This window comes from Rhinolophus hipposideros (assembly GCF_964194185.1).
Source record: "Rhinolophus hipposideros genome assembly, chromosome: 16".
Taxonomy (NCBI): Eukaryota; Metazoa; Chordata; class Mammalia; order Chiroptera; family Rhinolophidae; genus Rhinolophus; species Rhinolophus hipposideros.
Genome location: NC_138062.1, coordinates 4,390,858 through 4,407,813, shown reverse-complemented (window position 1 = coordinate 4,407,813; position 16,956 = coordinate 4,390,858). Strand labels below are relative to the sequence as shown.

Genomic DNA, 16,956 nt, shown 5'->3' with positions numbered 1-16,956 from the left:
AGACTCGTCACAAGGTTACTTTTCTTCTTTTCTTCAGACATCAATGGCTCTCCCCAAAATCATCTAGAGAATTTTTCTCACCTTTAATCACTTGTACAAGTGTGTTTGGTAAAGATTGATGGTAAACAGAAATTTAATTTTATGCTCATCAAAACAAATATGCATTCTCAAGGATTTCTTTTTATTTCAGGCAATTTTGAAAAGGAACAGGATGATGTCACAATCAAGATGATTTTTGCCATCGTGCAAATAATTGGGTTTTCCAATTCCATCTGTAATCCCATTGTTTATGCATTTATGAACGAAAACTTCAAAAAAAACTTCTTATCTGCAGTTTGTTACTGCATGGTCAGAGAAACCTTCTCTCCCGCACGGAGACGCCGAAATTCGGGAATGACAATGACACAGAAGAAAGCAGTGCTTTGCTGGAGAGAGAACCCTGTGGAGGAGACCAGAGGAGAAGCGTTCAGTGAGGGCAACATCGAAGTCAGGTTGTGTGAACAGCCGGAGGACAAAAAGCGTCTCAAATGACAGCTTCCTCCTTCGAACGTCTAAGACATGCTTTAGGCTGTGGGCGCTAATTATAACATTTCTGCATAATTAATACCATTCATATCCTAAGCTGAAGAGAAAATTATTTTGAGGAAAGGTCAAAGACTTTTTATTTGTAGAATGAGGAAAAGAAGACATCTTAAATCATTTTCCATAAAAATATGACATTATACATGAAATTACAGTTTTGAAAAATTAGTGAACCATCCTTGTACCTTACAAAAGTGGAGTTTTAAAAAACCTTGTACAGAAATAAATGTTTTTGGCTATTTTTCCCCCTAGCCAGTCAATTGCACTGTGGCTTTTTGTGTATTAAGTTGGATGGAAAATAAGTTAAAAACTATATCATCTGTCTTGAGTAAGTTTAATAGTTGAATGCTGTAATATCGTTTTTGGTGCCCTGCTGAAGCTTGGTGATAAATTCTCTTGCAAATGAGGTCTGTCCAATGATTATAAAGTGGAAGAACATGCAGAAGCAGCAAAATGACAGAAGGGTGGGATTTGGAGGCAGATGCCTACCTAGGCTTGAGCCCCAGTTCCCACATAGGCCCGCTGTGACCGCCGCTGTGACCACTGGCCACCACGACCTTCTATAAGCCTCCATTCCTTCCTGTGTGAAGTGGGGCGGCATCTCTACCCATGAGTCACTGCCAGAACATGTGAGCCAGGAGCAGGAAGGCACTTTTACTCCAACGGCCCCTCGAGTTCCGAAGCATTATTGTAGCTCCTTACGTCTCAGATCTCTCCATCTGTTCCCTTTTCCTTTCAGAGATTTGTCCTCAGCCCTGCCCAACTTTCAGCTTGTGCCTATTTTGTAACTGGTTTCTCTACTTAAAAGAAGAAAGATTCTGGCATCCTCATTTATAGGTTGAGTGGCATAAACAGACCAATCTGTCTCAAATATTTACATTTTTAAACTCTGCATTTTCACTAGTGGGATGAAAGCCTTTTGGGGACATAAAAGGGCTGGTAGGTGCAGTTAGATGAGAGCATCCATTCGGAGCCCGTGAACTTTCACTGACCCCCATGAGAGATGGGTCAGGAAGAGCAGTAGAACTCCCCACTCCTATTCACCTAAATCTCCCTCCAACGCAGCTCCTCACTTCTCAGTCTTGCCCTCTTACCCCCTGGTGTCCTGGAGCCAGTGGGCACCATTCCAGTGCTCTGTTGCTTCCCCTTCAACATCTGAGGTTCCCAAAGTCCAGACACAGCCTTGTGGCCAAAGTGTTTCCTCTATCTCCAGTTTTCGGGCCAGAAAGAAAAGGGAGCTCAAGACAGCTCAGGTTATTTCATTTGTAAAGCTTTAAGGTTTGGGACCAGAGAACTCAGAACATAGGGGTCTTTCAAGATACAGACATTTATTTCATTGTACATGTTTGTTAATGTGAGCAGGAAGAAAAAAGAGATGAAGCAGTGTGTGGTATTAGGAAAAAAATGTCTATACGACAGGAAAATTAACAAAGTTGAGAGAGGAAAGCTGATGATTTGGTTTGTGTTGAAATGGACTCATTATGGCTTATTTATATACCCTGTCCTGTTATGCCTAGTTAACCTGTAGCAAAATAATGATTATCATTAACTCATTAAACCATTAAAAATGAGTCAGATTCACTGATTTTGGTTATTCTTATTTAATCAGCAAATATCCATGTGATGCTTCCTAAATTTGATGTATATGCTCCAAATGTGACTTAATGAGAAACAGATGAATCACTGTTACTAACCATTTAATTATCAAGATTAGAGTTTTTAAAAATTCTTAATCATTGCGGAGCTTGATCCAAAACATTGAGATATTAGATACTAATTGAAATATTTATGGTAAAATTTCCAGGCAGCTTGTGAAAGCTTTTCCTTTTCTTTTTCTTTTTTCTTTTCTTTCCTTTCCTTTTTTTCTTTTTCTTTTTCTTTTTTTTTTTTTTTGATTCCCATTGTACTAACATTGTTTCAGAAATTTAAAAAAAGTGTTAGCACATTTCTTGTCCTGTAAACATAATCCTTTTGCACTGTTATAAAAGTTTGGAAGAGAAGTTCTGGTCCAATCCATTAGGGAGAAACTCCTGCTATTAGCCAAAGAGCTCTGAGTCCTGAGATGGTAGAACACAGAGATGAGTCCGTCGAGAGTTCGCCTTGCATTTGTGAAAAGAACACTGGTTTGGGCCTTTCTTTCTCTTTTCCCTGACTTCACAGTCCCCTCCCCAATTCCCTTAAATCCTTTGGTCTTCCACCTAGAGATTTGCTTCCCCTTTCTTTCTGTCTCATTTTATTCCATCTGATTTTCCCCTATCTGGTGCTTAGAGTGAGATATGAAAAAGTCTCTTTGGATCCATCCAGGAGGTATGGTTGAGGAGGGGTACAGAAAACTAGTCTTATATTTATCAGCATTTTGGGACAACGTCTATGAAATCCGTGAAAAGATATGTATCACTGCTCAGACCTCTAAGCACTTTATTTCATTATGGATCATTTTGCCAAAAAGTTGTATCTTTTCTTCCACTCTATCAAAGAACACCCATTTATTATGGATCAGGACACTGGTGTTTTGCATGCCAGTTTGGTTTGAGACTATTTTCTAAATCAAAAACAATTTTAAAAGGAAGGACCAAGTTGCATGGTCTATACATCTTATTTGAAGACTTACTATAGGTTACAATAATCAAGAGAGTGTGGCATTGGCCCAAGGATAGAGATATACAAAAATGCAAAACAATAGCAATACCAGAAGTAGATGCACACATATATGGTCAACTTATTTTGACCATAATTCAGAGGAGAAAGCATAATTCAGCGGAGAAAGGAAAATCTTTCCAACAAATGGTTCTGGAACAATTGGATATCAAATACCAAAAATAGGCCCTTGATCCTTATCCGACATATAAACAATTCACTCATAACGCACCATAGACTTAAACATAAGAGCTAAATCTGTAAAACTTCTAGAATAAGACATGGAAGAAAACTTTTGTATGCTGGATTAGGTGAGGCGAAGATTTCATAGACAGGGCACTAAATGCAGGAAGCTTAAAAGAAAGAACTGATAAACTCCATCAAAAACAAACAAAACGCCAAAAACCAAGCAAAAAAGACCTATGCATGAAAGTTCATAGCAGCTTAATTCAAAATAACCAAAAAAACTGATAAGAACCCAAATGTTTATCAACTAGTGAATGAACAAGCAAATCGTGTTAAAGCTATTCAACTGAAAAGAACTCAGCAATAAAAGGAATTAACTATTGCAACACCAAAGGTTTGTTTCAAAAGTATTGTGCTATGTGAAAGAAGCCAGGCACTCTGTGATTGCACTTACATGCAATTCCAGAAAAGGCAAAACTACAAGGATAGACATCAGGCATGTGGTTGCTAAGGGCTGACTACGTTTAGGCAATTGAATGAAGAGGGCATGAGAGACTATTTTAGATGATAGAAACGTTCTGTACCTTGATTCTGGTTGTGGTTACTTCACTTTATACATTTGTTAAAATTCATTGAATTGTATACTTTAAAAGGATGAATTTATTGTGAGCAAATTATACTTCAATTTTAAAAAATGCATAACAGAATTTTCCTTTTGTAATGCAAAAATTCCAAACCCTTATTTTGGTTCCTTGACCTTTAGAATAAGGTCGATAGTAGGAAGCGCCTAGTGGAAGCCTTTGAACCTGCCCCTCCACCACCATGACCACCGGCAGCCAAGACAGTTACTCACCCTGGTACTGTCTCCCAGTAGCACAAGATGAGTGCTACTTCCAAAGCTTTAAACGACGCAACATGTGTACCCATCACATCCCCACTGAATGCACCAACCAGACCCCAGCGCAACCTGGCTGCATCATAATGAATGACAAGGGACAACCACAAACTTAAGTTGTAGCTCCAAATGCTACTGCTGGGCTGATGTGACATCCACTAGAGCAGACTACCATAGACTCTGGTACATTCTGTGCAGCTACGGGTCAGGCAAATGCATTGATTTCAATGCCTATTGAAGAGGAGAATCAGGGCAATTTACATTCATGTGGGATAGACAACAGCATACCATATTCCACTGTTTTAACCAAGATTATGTTAATTTGCCTGTTACTCCACAAAAGAGTCCAAAGGGATATGAATTGTCTGGACATGCCACAGGAAATCATTTGGGTTCGTTGTATTTATCATGTTATATTACTTAGATCTGGTAAGCAAAAAAATGGCCAGGACTCTGCTTTCACCATCACATGTGCCCCAAAGGTGGGCGGTAACAGAGACAAAACTTAGGAAGATTTAGAGGTTGCCACATTGGTGACATTTTTAGGAGTCTAGTGTCCTTGGAATTGCCAGGACATAGCTTTCAAAGTAAATTGCGGGTTTCTGTACCTTGACCCTCCTAGCCATCCTTGGTAAGCATTTTTGTGTTTGGGAGGCATTCTGTTCACTTCTAGGGACCCCTGTTATGACCCATTTACTGGAGAAATGGTAGGCTGCTAGTTCTGAGTGGGTCCCAGAGCACAAAGGGCTCTGCGGCAGGTGTAGGCTGCCACACAAGCAGGCCTGTCCCTTGGACCGTATGACTTAGAAGATCAATGGTCCAGGCTGCAGTATGGGCAACTCTGTCACCTGAATCATGTGATGCATAAATGCCATAGTACCAGAAGGGTCTGTGTTAGATAGGGGTGCCCCATGTCACCCTCCAAACTGCAGTTGAAGAGTTGCAGTGTGCAGGCCTGGTTTCTGGAGCAAGTCCGTGCCAACTGCAACAAAGAACTACTTATCACCAAAATGTAGCTCCTGCCAAGCTGCTGGCCACCTGGAGAGACCAAGTGTCATCCCTCCCAGTGACTGTTGTGGCCAAACGGCCTGTCATGAATGGGGCACTGTCACATCCACCAAGCCCCAGGGTGGGCAGTCCAAGACATAACTCATAATAAAAGCGAATTAGTACATCCACGTCAAGAGCACGTCCAAACAAATACGTTCCATCCACAAGTTCTTTATTTTCAAAGGATGTTTACTGCCATGTGTGGCAGGTGAAGTAATGCTCATAAAATGTGAAAACTACGCATTCACAAATTTCCTCCTGATACTCAAACTGAGCCTTTCCACTCCCGCAGAGACCATAAAAATTAAATTCCTTTCTTTATCACTCCATAGAGTTATTTTTATGTTCTCAGCTCACCAGAGTAGCCTTTGCACGAGTTTTGGCTTTATTGCCCTAAAATTCAACCTGGAGCCGTTTAATTCCATTATCTGTAAGACCAGCAGGCTGTGTAAATACATGTTGAGAAGTGATTGGTATGAGTAGCTAGTACAAAAGCAGTTTAGCTACTTTTCCAATGTAGTATTTGTAGATTTTATGAGACATATAGGACCCCTTGAAATGTTGAAATAAAAACAGATCAAGCCATTAAAACGTGTAGATTGGCAGTGCATTGTTCTCATTCAATAAATATTATTGGAGCGCCTACTACGTGTCAGACCTAGACATCCTCTTTCCATTTCAAGATCAAGAAAACGCTTTCTACTCTGAACCAGATGAGGCGGAAAAAGGTTGGTGGACAAATGAGAGACTAGGGAAAGAAAGTCATAAAAATCAGGTAAATCCATAAACTAAAAACATAGTTTTACTGGTGTCGATCTCAGGCCCTTTTTCCTCTTGTTCACCCACATTTTTGTTTTCCAGAACTGAGATGATGGTGTTGCTATAAAAGAAAAAAATTCAGAAAGAAAGACAAAATGACATTAAAAAATGCTTCTATTTGAATCACTAGAATTGTAAGAGGAGAGGAATAAATGAACTATTGTTCTGATGCCACTCATTTCTGGTCACCAAGCCAGATTCCTTAGCTACTGCGATGTTTACAAAATTGTGTTAACTCAGGAAAACCTAGGTATAAATAAACTTTTTAAAAATTAATTTTTAATGAACTGGCAAAGGCAATTTCAAAAGGGGATTTCAAAGAAAAGGGCATCTGAGAAACTTATAATTATATGTCCTCTGTGTAGGGAGTAAGTGTATGAAGTCTAACAGTTGTTCTCTAAACTCCACCAGCCTGAGTGGGTGCAAAAATAATTAAGGAATTGAGGGATGGCTAAGGATGGCATTTGACAACGAAGGTCACCAAATCACCTCCCACCCACAGACACACCAAATCTACAGCTACGTATTGAACAACTCCTTCTGAAAAGGGCCTGAGAACTAGCTGAACAGCTCCTCCCCAACAAAGGAGAAAAGGGGCACAACGAGAAGGGTAGGAGACACAGATGTGGTTTTGCCACTCCTGGCATGACAACCCACAATCAGGAGCGATCTAACAAATACAAAGCTGCTCCCCGAGAGGGAGGGGTTTGTGCCCCCACATTAGGCATCCCAATCCTCGGGACCTACACCGTGGGATGCGCTCATGAAACATCTGGCTTTGAAAACCAACAGGGCTTGCATCGGGGAGAACCATAGGGATGCAGGGAACAGAGATCTACTCTACAAGGGCTTGTGCACAGACCCACTCGCACCGGGACCCAGCACAAAAGCACCATTTTGAAAAGTGCTAGACCATAAGAGAAGGAGATTCATTTGCTAATCTTAAAACATCTGTCAGAGGGGCAGGAGCTTGCTGGAACTCTCCCAGGGACAAAGGTGATGATGGGTGCCATTTTTACATCCTCCCTCTAACCTGCTAGTGCTGGTAGGTGAACCCTACCTCCCATCAATCCTGTGACGTCACCAAAATGAAAATGGAAATACGACGTACCACAATCTGTGGGAGGCAGCAAAGGCCGTTCTAAGAGGGAAGTTTATAGTAATACAAACTACCTCAAGGAATAAGAAAAATCTCAACTAAACAATCTAACTTTACACCTAAAGGAACTAGAAGAAGAACAAAGTCCCAAATTAGTAGAAGAAAGGAAGTAATAAAGATTAGAGCACAAATAAATAAAATTGAAACTAAAAAGACAATAGAAAGCATCAATGAAGCTAAGAGCTGATATTTTGAAAAGGTCAACAAAATTGACAAACCTTTAGCTAGACTCAGTAAGAAAAAAAGAGAGGGCTCAAGTAAATAATATCATACATGAAAGAGGAGAAATTACAACTGATAACTAAAGAAATACAAAGGATTATGAGAGACTACTATGCCAACAAATTGGACAACCTGGAAGATGTGGATAAATTTCTAGACACATACAATCTTTCAAGAGTGCATCATGAAGAAATAGTAAATCTGAACAGACTGATTATTAGTAAGGAGATTGATTCAGTAACCAAAGAACTCATAACAAACAAAAGTCCAGGATCAGATGGCTTCAGTGGTGAATTCCAGTAAACATTCAAAGAAGATTTAATACCTATCCTCAAATCTTCCAAACAATTGAAAAGGAGGGAACACTTCCAAACTCATTTTATGAGGCCAGCATTACCTTGATACAAAAACCAGAGAAGCACACCACCAAAAAAAAAAAAAAAAAAAAAAAAAAAAAAAAAAAAATTACAGGCCAATATCCCTGATGAACATAGATGCAAAAATCCTCAACAAAATAATAGCAAACTGACTTTAACAGTTTATTAAAAGGACCATATACAATGATTGAGAGGGATTTATTCCAGGAATGCAAGGCTGATTCAGCATCCACAAATCAATTAACAAAATGAAGGATAAAAAAATCATATGATTGTCTCAATAGATAAAGGGAAAGCATTTGACAAAATCCAACATCCATTTATGATAAAAACTCTCAATACAGTGGGTAAACAGCTCAACACAATAAAGGCCAAATATGACAAACCCACAGCTAACATTGTACTTGATGGTGAAAAACTGCAAGCTTTTCCCTTAAGATCAGAAACAAGACAAGAATGCCCACTCTCACCACTTTTATTCAATATAGTATTGGAAATCCTAGCCAGGAAAAAGAAATAGAAGGCATCCAGATTAGCAGAGAAGAAGTGAAACTGTCACTATTTGCAGACGACTTGATTTTATATATAGAAAGCCCTAAAGACTCCACCCAAAAACTGTTAGGACAAATAAATGAATTCAGCAAAATTGCAGGGTATAAAATCAATGTAAAAAACATGTTGTATTTTATATGCTAACAACAAACAAGCAGAAAGAGAATTTAAGAAAAAAAATCTCATTTACAATTGTATCAAAAAGAATAATACTTAGGAATAAATTTAACCAAGGAGGTGAAAGACCAATACACTGAAAACTGTGAGTCATTGATAAAAGAATTTGAAGAAGACATAAATAAATGGAAAAGTATTCTATGGTCCTGGATTTGAATATTATAGTGTTAAAATGCCCATATTACCCAAAGCAATCTACATATTCCATGCAATTTCTATCAAATTCCAATGGCATTTTTCACAGAATTAAAATACACAATCCTAAAATTTGTATGGAACCACAAAAGATCCCAAATAGCCGAAGCAATCTTAAGAAAGAAGAACAAAAGTGGAGACATCATGTTCCCTGACTTCAGACTGTATTACCGTATGAGGTTACAGTAATCAAAATAGCAACCTATACCATCCTGGGTTGCTCCTTTCCCCTGGGAAATCCTGGCCATCTTACTATGTTGTCAGCTGAATTCCTTTTTCCAGTGAGCATGGTGCCATGTACATTTTTACCCTATCCAGCCAATATATATTTGTTGAATGACTTCTAGATGCCAAATTTGCATTTGCAAGACTGTTAGCTCTAGTTATTGTTGAATCCAGTTCATAGAATGGGGACATCTTTCAACAAAGCTAACTGATCCTATTGAGAACAAGTACACGCTCATAACTTTACCAATAGCCACTTCTAAAGCTTCAAGAACATGATACAGCTAGAGTTTATAAAACATGCAAACACTAAAATATTAATGCCTGTAAAATAATAATTTGTATTTTAAAATACAGCCTTAGTAAGTAGAAACTCTAAGACACTGCAATAAGAATTGTCTCATGATTTCTGCCCTTGGTATTTACCGTTTCTCATGAAAGCAGAATAGCCACATAGAAAGACAATTAACATTAAATAGCAAAAGATGTCTCAAAAGAGAGATGTAATAGTACCATGGAAATTTAGAGAAGGTCCTGGAATAGTCAAGGGGACAGTAAGGAAACAATAGGCTGAAATTTGAAGGATTTAGACCATTTGTGGAGCTGGAATGAATAGTCTGGGGGGGAAGAATGAATGTGTTGGTAAGGAAAGTAGTGCAGATAAAGATTCCTGGAGGGGGTTAGGGAGAATTTCATAGCAATCCAAACAAGATGGTTTTAAAGCAAAGGCATCTACGATGAGTAGGGAATAGTGTTTGGGGGGTTAAATTGTGTAGACATGGTCCAGAACACTCAACTTTGGGGAATGCATTAATAAAGGATGATTGGAAAGGTTTCTGAATGGTCAGATGGGCCAGATTAAAGCAAGTTTTCACAAGTGAGTGGTCAACCTAGGCAGCATGGTCTTATAACAGTCTCTTACAATACCAAAGAGTGAGTGGGGTTGTCTGGGAAATTCAGATCAGCTAGGAGGTGAACACAAAAGCACACTCAAATAAGTGGTGTTTCCCTGAAAGTGCAACAGCTGTTCTAATTTTAATCATGAAAAAAAAAAATGATGAGAAAACAGAAGGAACTACACCATGAGGAAGAGGAGAGCTGATTTGGGCAGGAATGTGTAGATATGGAGGGCTACCGCTCCATCACTAGGCACAGAGAACAGGGCTGCGTACGGGAGGTTAGACGTGTGCGCTGCACCACAGAAAACATTGGTGGGGCAGACTTGCGAACAGATGATTGTGGGTTGTCTGATCTCATCATCCGGTTGATAATTTGAGGTGCCTGAGCCTCTGGACACCAGCTTTGGGTCATCTCCTGGGTGGAGGAGGGGAGGATGGTACTGTCCTTTGAGGCTCTGGCCTTGCTGTAATGAGAGTCCTCCTCTGGTAGTGGAATCTCATTAAGAATGCTAGCTCCTAACGCTGCCCAGGAACTGACAACAGCCTCGTGTTTCCATGATTATAGATCTCATCCTTACCCTTTGTTAAGCCATATTTAGGCCAGGGGCAGAAACCTTATCTTAAAAGCCATCTTGTCTTGATCCTGTCATGCTTTATCTCCTATGGGCCAGTGATCAGCGGCCTGGGCGGTGGGGCATGACCTGGGGCTGAGGTAGAGGGCTTGGTCATGCCCTGAAACCCTTTGTCAAAGAAAACCCCCTGAAGCATTGAAGGGGTAACAGCCCCCTCCTATAAAACTCCATACTCCTTTTCTGGGGAGGTTATGATCTTTTCCCTCTGCTCTAGCCTGACCTTGCACAGCTCAGACACCCCAAACAAATGCTAATAGATGAATTTTGATCTCCTGCAGCTCCTTCTTCCGGTGTGCTTAACACCCTAAGCTGGTCTTTCTTAAATGCATCTCAAGAGAGACTGATTAACAACATATGGCTGAATCACTTCCAAGATGTTACTACTTACTAGGGGGAGAAAAGCAAGTAAAAGCACATATTTTTATGTTTCCTGCGTCTGATGTGAAGGACGAAATATTGTCTGCATGTATTCCTGAAGAGCTTGGCCTGAACTGGTCTGTCTCCTCCCAACTCTGAAGGCACTTGCCTCTGCAGTGAGTTCCACTCTGCCTTCTGTTGCCTTAGATCTTGTTAGTTTTTGCGTCCTCATTTAACATGTATATACATACAGATTTCTGTTAAAGTGGGGAGTGGGTGGGCTGCTCACCTGGTTTTGCCCATCTGGACACAATCTGAATGACCACACATATATGATTGCATGTGGCAATACTTTTCAACAAGTCAAATTTTCAGTCAGACCACTGGTCACCCAGTAGGCTTGTTCTGATGCCTTTCTGTGTCGGTTTGGGGCTTTATTTGTTCGAAACAGAGTTCTATACGTTAATACCCTGCCCTAACCCTGTCACCATCCGAGGGCTGTGGTGTATGCTCTAGTTCTCTGCTATTTGAGTACACTATCTCCACAAGCTTTTCTGTAGATATCAATGTTTTTCTGCTCTGGTGACAGCAATAACGGAAGGTGTTAGAGCCCTGTAGTGGGCATCTATTGTTGGTTGTTTTGCTGTACTGAAAACATTTCTGCTTCTTATGATAAAAACTTCCTTTGGGAACTCACCCCTCCCCCAATTTAGACTAGGATGTTGGACCGGAATTGTCTGTATTCTCAACTCCAGAAATGTTCTGTGATTAGTGTAAGCCACAGTGATTGGTCTGGGGGTGGGCACATGGCCCAGTCTGGCCAATGAGAGTCAGGCCCAGGACTTTTTGCCAATTTAGGACTAGAAAAGCTCTGACTTTCTTGATGGACTCAGGACACCTGCTGAGGCAGCCATCTTGTGACTCATGTCAAGTGGTGACTTAAGAATCAGGCCTCCAGTGAAGAAGTCCGGCACAAAGTGGAAAAAGAGAAAGCAGGCCATGGGCCAGGCTTCACTGAGGGAACTTCACTGAGCATTCTAAGTCCTGCCTTAGAATGCTCAAATATGTGTGTTGAATAATTCAATTTGGCTTAAACCACTGGCCATTTTTTTTGCACTTGCAACTGAAAAAATATAAGCCATTGAACAAATAAAGATGCTTTAGATGTCTTTGTACAAGGTTTTACATGAACATAAGTTTTCAAAAACCATTGAATGAATATGCTACGGACTTCTTGGAGTTCAAAATGAAAATGGATCCCTGATTTATTACTGCCCTAATAGTTGCTGTGTGTTTACTCATTCATTTATTCAATCCATTTATTGAGGGCATAATCTGTATCAGAAATTTTGTTAAATTCTTAGAATAAAATAGTGAGCAAAAAAAAAAAAAAAAAAAAAAAAGATATAGTCCCTGATTAGTAGAGCTTAATGTCTACTGGGGAGGTTAGATATTATTAAAAATCAAGATGGGAAGAATTAAAGAGATTGAAAAGAACGGACAGGATTTGTTGGGCATTGGCTATGGAGAGTGGGTGTGGCAGGACCGACCCCAGGCCCCCAGGCAAGAGGAGGACAGAAGGAGGCATCGTTCACCGAGGTGGAAGGCCCTGGAGAAGAGCACACGACATCTCCTCTTAGACAAGTTGAGTTGTTTTATCTTTGAAACTTCCAGGAGATCTCAAAAAGCCAGTTGAATAAATTGGTAAAAGTGTTGAAGATTTTCTGAATGGCTTAGGAACTTGCTATTTAATTATTTCATGTTCAGTATTGTGTGAGTTGCATATTTTATCTTACCAACTAATCTGTAGGCTCTTTCAAGGGAAAGGTACACACATACCTAAATATATATGGTACACAAAACAGTGCTTTGTACTTCTAGAGGTAAAATGTTTATTTGTTGACGAGTTGACATATATCCTTCTTTTATCCCCAAGGGTCACATGAGTTGATTCTCATTCTGTATTTATAAATGATTTGTCCTGTGGACCAGGGGAAATGCAGCAGTTCTAACGGGCATGCAATGCTGAGTAGCAGAACACGATTCAAGTACATAAACCATGATGCTGAATCACTGCTTTTGAGAACTGCATGTCAAATTCTCTTATCTAACATTTATGTCCTTAGATGATGAAATTTCTGACAATTCTGATCGGAGGTCTCAGATCTTCTGTGTAGGAAACTCTTGTGTTGTCCAGAGTAGGAGGCTGGAGTACAGAAGGAGCAACAGCCCTGAGGCCGAGTATAAAGACTGTTGTCTGAGGGTATGTGGGGAGAACTGGAGGACAGTGAATTCGCTGCTTGTCAGCGAGGCTTCACCCAGGATGGTACTCACCTGGGCGCTGGGCTGCAGCTGCCACAGAAAAGCCGCACACCTCGTGACTATGCTCACCAGCAGCATCCAGCTTCCTGCCCACCCTAGTTTTCTTCATTCTCCAGGTACCGCTGCTGGGATACACTCAGGCTTCCTAAGTTTTATTGTAACTTATTTTAGTCACCATAACTTGAGCCACCGAGAAATGTAAGCAAACTTTTCAGAGTAACTGTCTCTTAGATGAAATTATCTGTCTCCAATGATACCTTTTTAAAGGTGTTCTTTGCTCCTTTCAGCTTTTATGTATATTTTAGAGACTTTCTATTATACACTTCTTCACATCCTCGTGTTCACATAGCTGCTACTGTGTTTCCCCAAAAGTAAGTCCCAGCTGGACAATCAACTCTAATGTGTCTTTCAGAGCAAAAATTAATATAAGACCTGGTCTTATTTTACTGTAATATAAGACCAGGTATAATATAATATAGTAATAATATAATATAGTATAATATAATATAGTATAAATCCAGATCTTATATTAATTTTTGCTCCAAAAGACGCATTAGTGCTGATTGTCTGGCTAGGTCTTATTTTCGGGGAAACAGGGTTGCATATTATTTTGAGTTACAGTTTATATCAACTCCCTCTCTATATCATCGTTACACATTTCTGAGATGAAAAGTGCTTATATTTTCTAAGTATTTGAAAGAAGGATGCCTATATTTAAAATGTCTGTGACTATGATGATATAATGCTATAGAAACAAATATTTACTTGAAGCTAAAAGGAAAATAAACAAATTACATGACAAAGGGTGAAAACTATTATTAAAAAAACAAACTATAATCTTCCTTCAAATCAGTGGGGAAAATAGCGGATTTAAAACACCGAATGAAAGGTGATTTTCAACAGTTTTTTTTTTTTTTTTTGACTTGAATCCATTTGTTATGGTGCAAAATGAGAGATTCTTCTTAGACTTGGAAACAGCACTCTGTATAGAGACTCCCAGAACATAACTATATAAGTCTTTCTAGTTCTTTTCATTGTACCTGAAAACCTACTCTGTGTTCATTGCCCATTCTTTGCATAAAAACATCTTGTCTCTAGCTTAATCCATCCACACCAAGCTTATTTGAATGAAATCTCTTGGGAGTTCTCTCTTTTTATGATAAACTTTTTTACTGGAGTACACGATACAAAGAGAAAAGCACACAAATTGTAAGCTTCAAGCTTGAAGAATGAAAGTAATTTTAGCAGTTTTTATACTGATTCCAATGTTGGCTTTGTTATAAGCTGCGCCCATGTTTTCTCATGCAGTGAAATGCCAGCATACCCAACTGTAAACACTTAAATACCTCACATTTCAGAGAGATCAGTTACTGTATTAGAACCTTGGAAAATTAGAAGACATCAAACAGCTTATTGTTTTTGGAGCTGGGGGTTACTGAGCTGGCCAGTGGTTCCCTGCGTTTTGCCCAGGCCCTCCTGGGGAGGTGGAGGTGGGAGCACAGTGAGGCTCATGGAGGCAGAGCGGGGTCAGACTGAATCCCAAAGGCCACACTCCATCCCGGTCCCGGCGCTCAGAGGGCCACGCAGGATCCATTTGTGGTGGGATGCTGTTGAATGTTTTAAAACTTCAATGCCATGTCTGCACCTTAATGTGCCCTAGGGAAAATATAGTGGTTACATCCTTAGGATGTCTCAGGTATTCTTCTTAGACAAGTGCTTCAGTTAAAATATTCAATAGATTCTTGAAAGCAGTACACACGTATTAGGCTGGAGTATGGTAGAAGGAGTGTGGTAGAAGGAGGGCTGCGGAGTCGGGAAACACGGCACTACCCGCTGCGCTCATTAAACGAAACTCCCCCGAAAGAAATGAGAACAGAGGAGTTGGGCGAATCGCAGAAAGAACTCTTGGCTGCAATCCTGCGTGGCCAGTACTGAAGACTGGCTCTCTCCCTCCACCCCACTCGCACAGACGGGCCTTACTGCCCACGGCAGCCCGGGCACGCGTGGCTCCATCCGCCAGGTGCCCGCCCGGCTCAGGCTCCTCCTGACGCAGCGTCAGCCCGAGGTCTAGGAGGTGCACCTGTCACACCTGCCTCTCTGCCTCGTCACTGTCACTTCCTAACCATTTCACAGCGCAGAGGACGCGGAGGAGGCCCTCCTCATGCTGCTCGAGCTGCCTGTGCATGAGCACTCCGTCTCCTGTGGCGGCTGAAGCCCCGACCCACGCCTTACTTCCACTGGTTTCACTTCTGTCATTTTACAGGGGGAGGCTGAAGGCACAACGCACTCTAATCGGTTTATGCAAAAAGAGGTTAGTGAGCAGGTTGGGGGTGACTCTCAGCACCTTTAAGGGCTGAAGGAGCATGCTGTAGGCTGGGTCTGCAGGAATGAGTAAGGAGTCAGTTTTGAGACTAGATGACTAGAAGCTGCGTCGCTAGCTAGAGTCTGGAAGCAGAGGAATCCAGAGGCCATCTGCACGGCTACAGGCAGCAGGACCCCATTGCATTATCACCATCCATGCACTACACGGGCTGTGACTTGTTCCTTCCAAATCTACTCATTTCTCTATTTTATGTTTGTACGCCTTCTCGTCCACGTTTCCAAATAAAATGTTGATAGTGAAAAACTACAGAGCCTCCCTTTAAGTGTGAAGATGACATTACCTTACCACGTGCATACAGGAAAGGCACTGTAAACTGCTCCACTTCACAACAGTTACATTAGTCTACGCCCTCCCCCAAATCTGACCTGCAGCTCCCAAGCATGGTCCTTTTCGCACAGTCTGTAGATGGCGGCATTACCACACAGTGGGAGGGAGGGCATTGGCAGAAGAACTGGCTTTCAGGAGGACTCGGAGCAGCTGGACTTTTAAAGAACATCTGGAACTCTGGCACATGGCTGAGTCAGAGCTAAGTATTTTCAAGTTTGGCCTGTGGTTAGACGTTGGCAAGTTGCCGCTACTGTCTGGAAAGCGAAGGTAAAAACAGACTTGCAGGTCGAAGCCCAGCGTGAAGGCCAGGAGAAGGCGCAGGTTGTGTCTTATGAGTGGTGGCATGCTCCAGTTAGCCCAGCTCAGCTCGTTTCGCTCCTTTCACGCTCACCCAGGCTTGTATTAGAATGTTAGAATGTGCCATCCTGCTCAAGAGACCATCCCAGCCCACCGGGAAAGGTGGGCTGGGCAAGGTGGGCTGGGAAAGGAAGCCATGCCCGTGAGGGAGGTGCTTTTCATTTCCTCACTCTCGCCCAGATGCTCCTTCTGATCTTAGCAGCAAAACATTGTGTCTCTTCCTGACTTTGGCTTTATGGAACTGACCATTCCCTCAAAACTTCCATTTTGGAAGGAACAGGGAAGTGGGGTATGAATGTGAGCACAGAGCCCAGCTACAGGAGAACTGTGACACTCGTCACCTGACTGAGAAAGCCGGACAGGCATTGAGGAGCACTACTGCTACTGCGCATCCCTTTCAACTCTGCCATCCTGCGTAAATGTGGACATGGGTGGAGGACTAATAATTGCTAGAAGAGCCGCGTCACTGAGAAATGGATGTGAGTCTCGCGTCTGTGGAAGTATGCAGCTGCATTAACGATACCTGCGGACTGACAGGCCGATGACACAGAACGCTGAACGGAGACCCACCCAGCCAGGACTCCGGGGCCACCTGTGTGACAG

General features: G+C 41.3%; 1 protein-coding gene across 1 annotated transcript in view; it reads left to right on the top strand.

Moving 5' to 3' along the window:
• The window catches only part of QRFPR (pyroglutamylated RFamide peptide receptor), a 36,362-nt gene extending 34,266 nt beyond the window's left edge, over positions 1-2,096 (top strand). The window contains exon 6 of the mRNA XM_081076649.1: positions 191-2,096. Within this exon, the coding sequence (XP_080932775.1) occupies positions 191-531 (341 nt within the window). The 3' untranslated portion in view covers positions 532-2,096. The remainder of the gene's footprint in view (positions 1-190) is intronic.
• Positions 2,097-16,956: the final 14,860 nt, after the last annotated feature.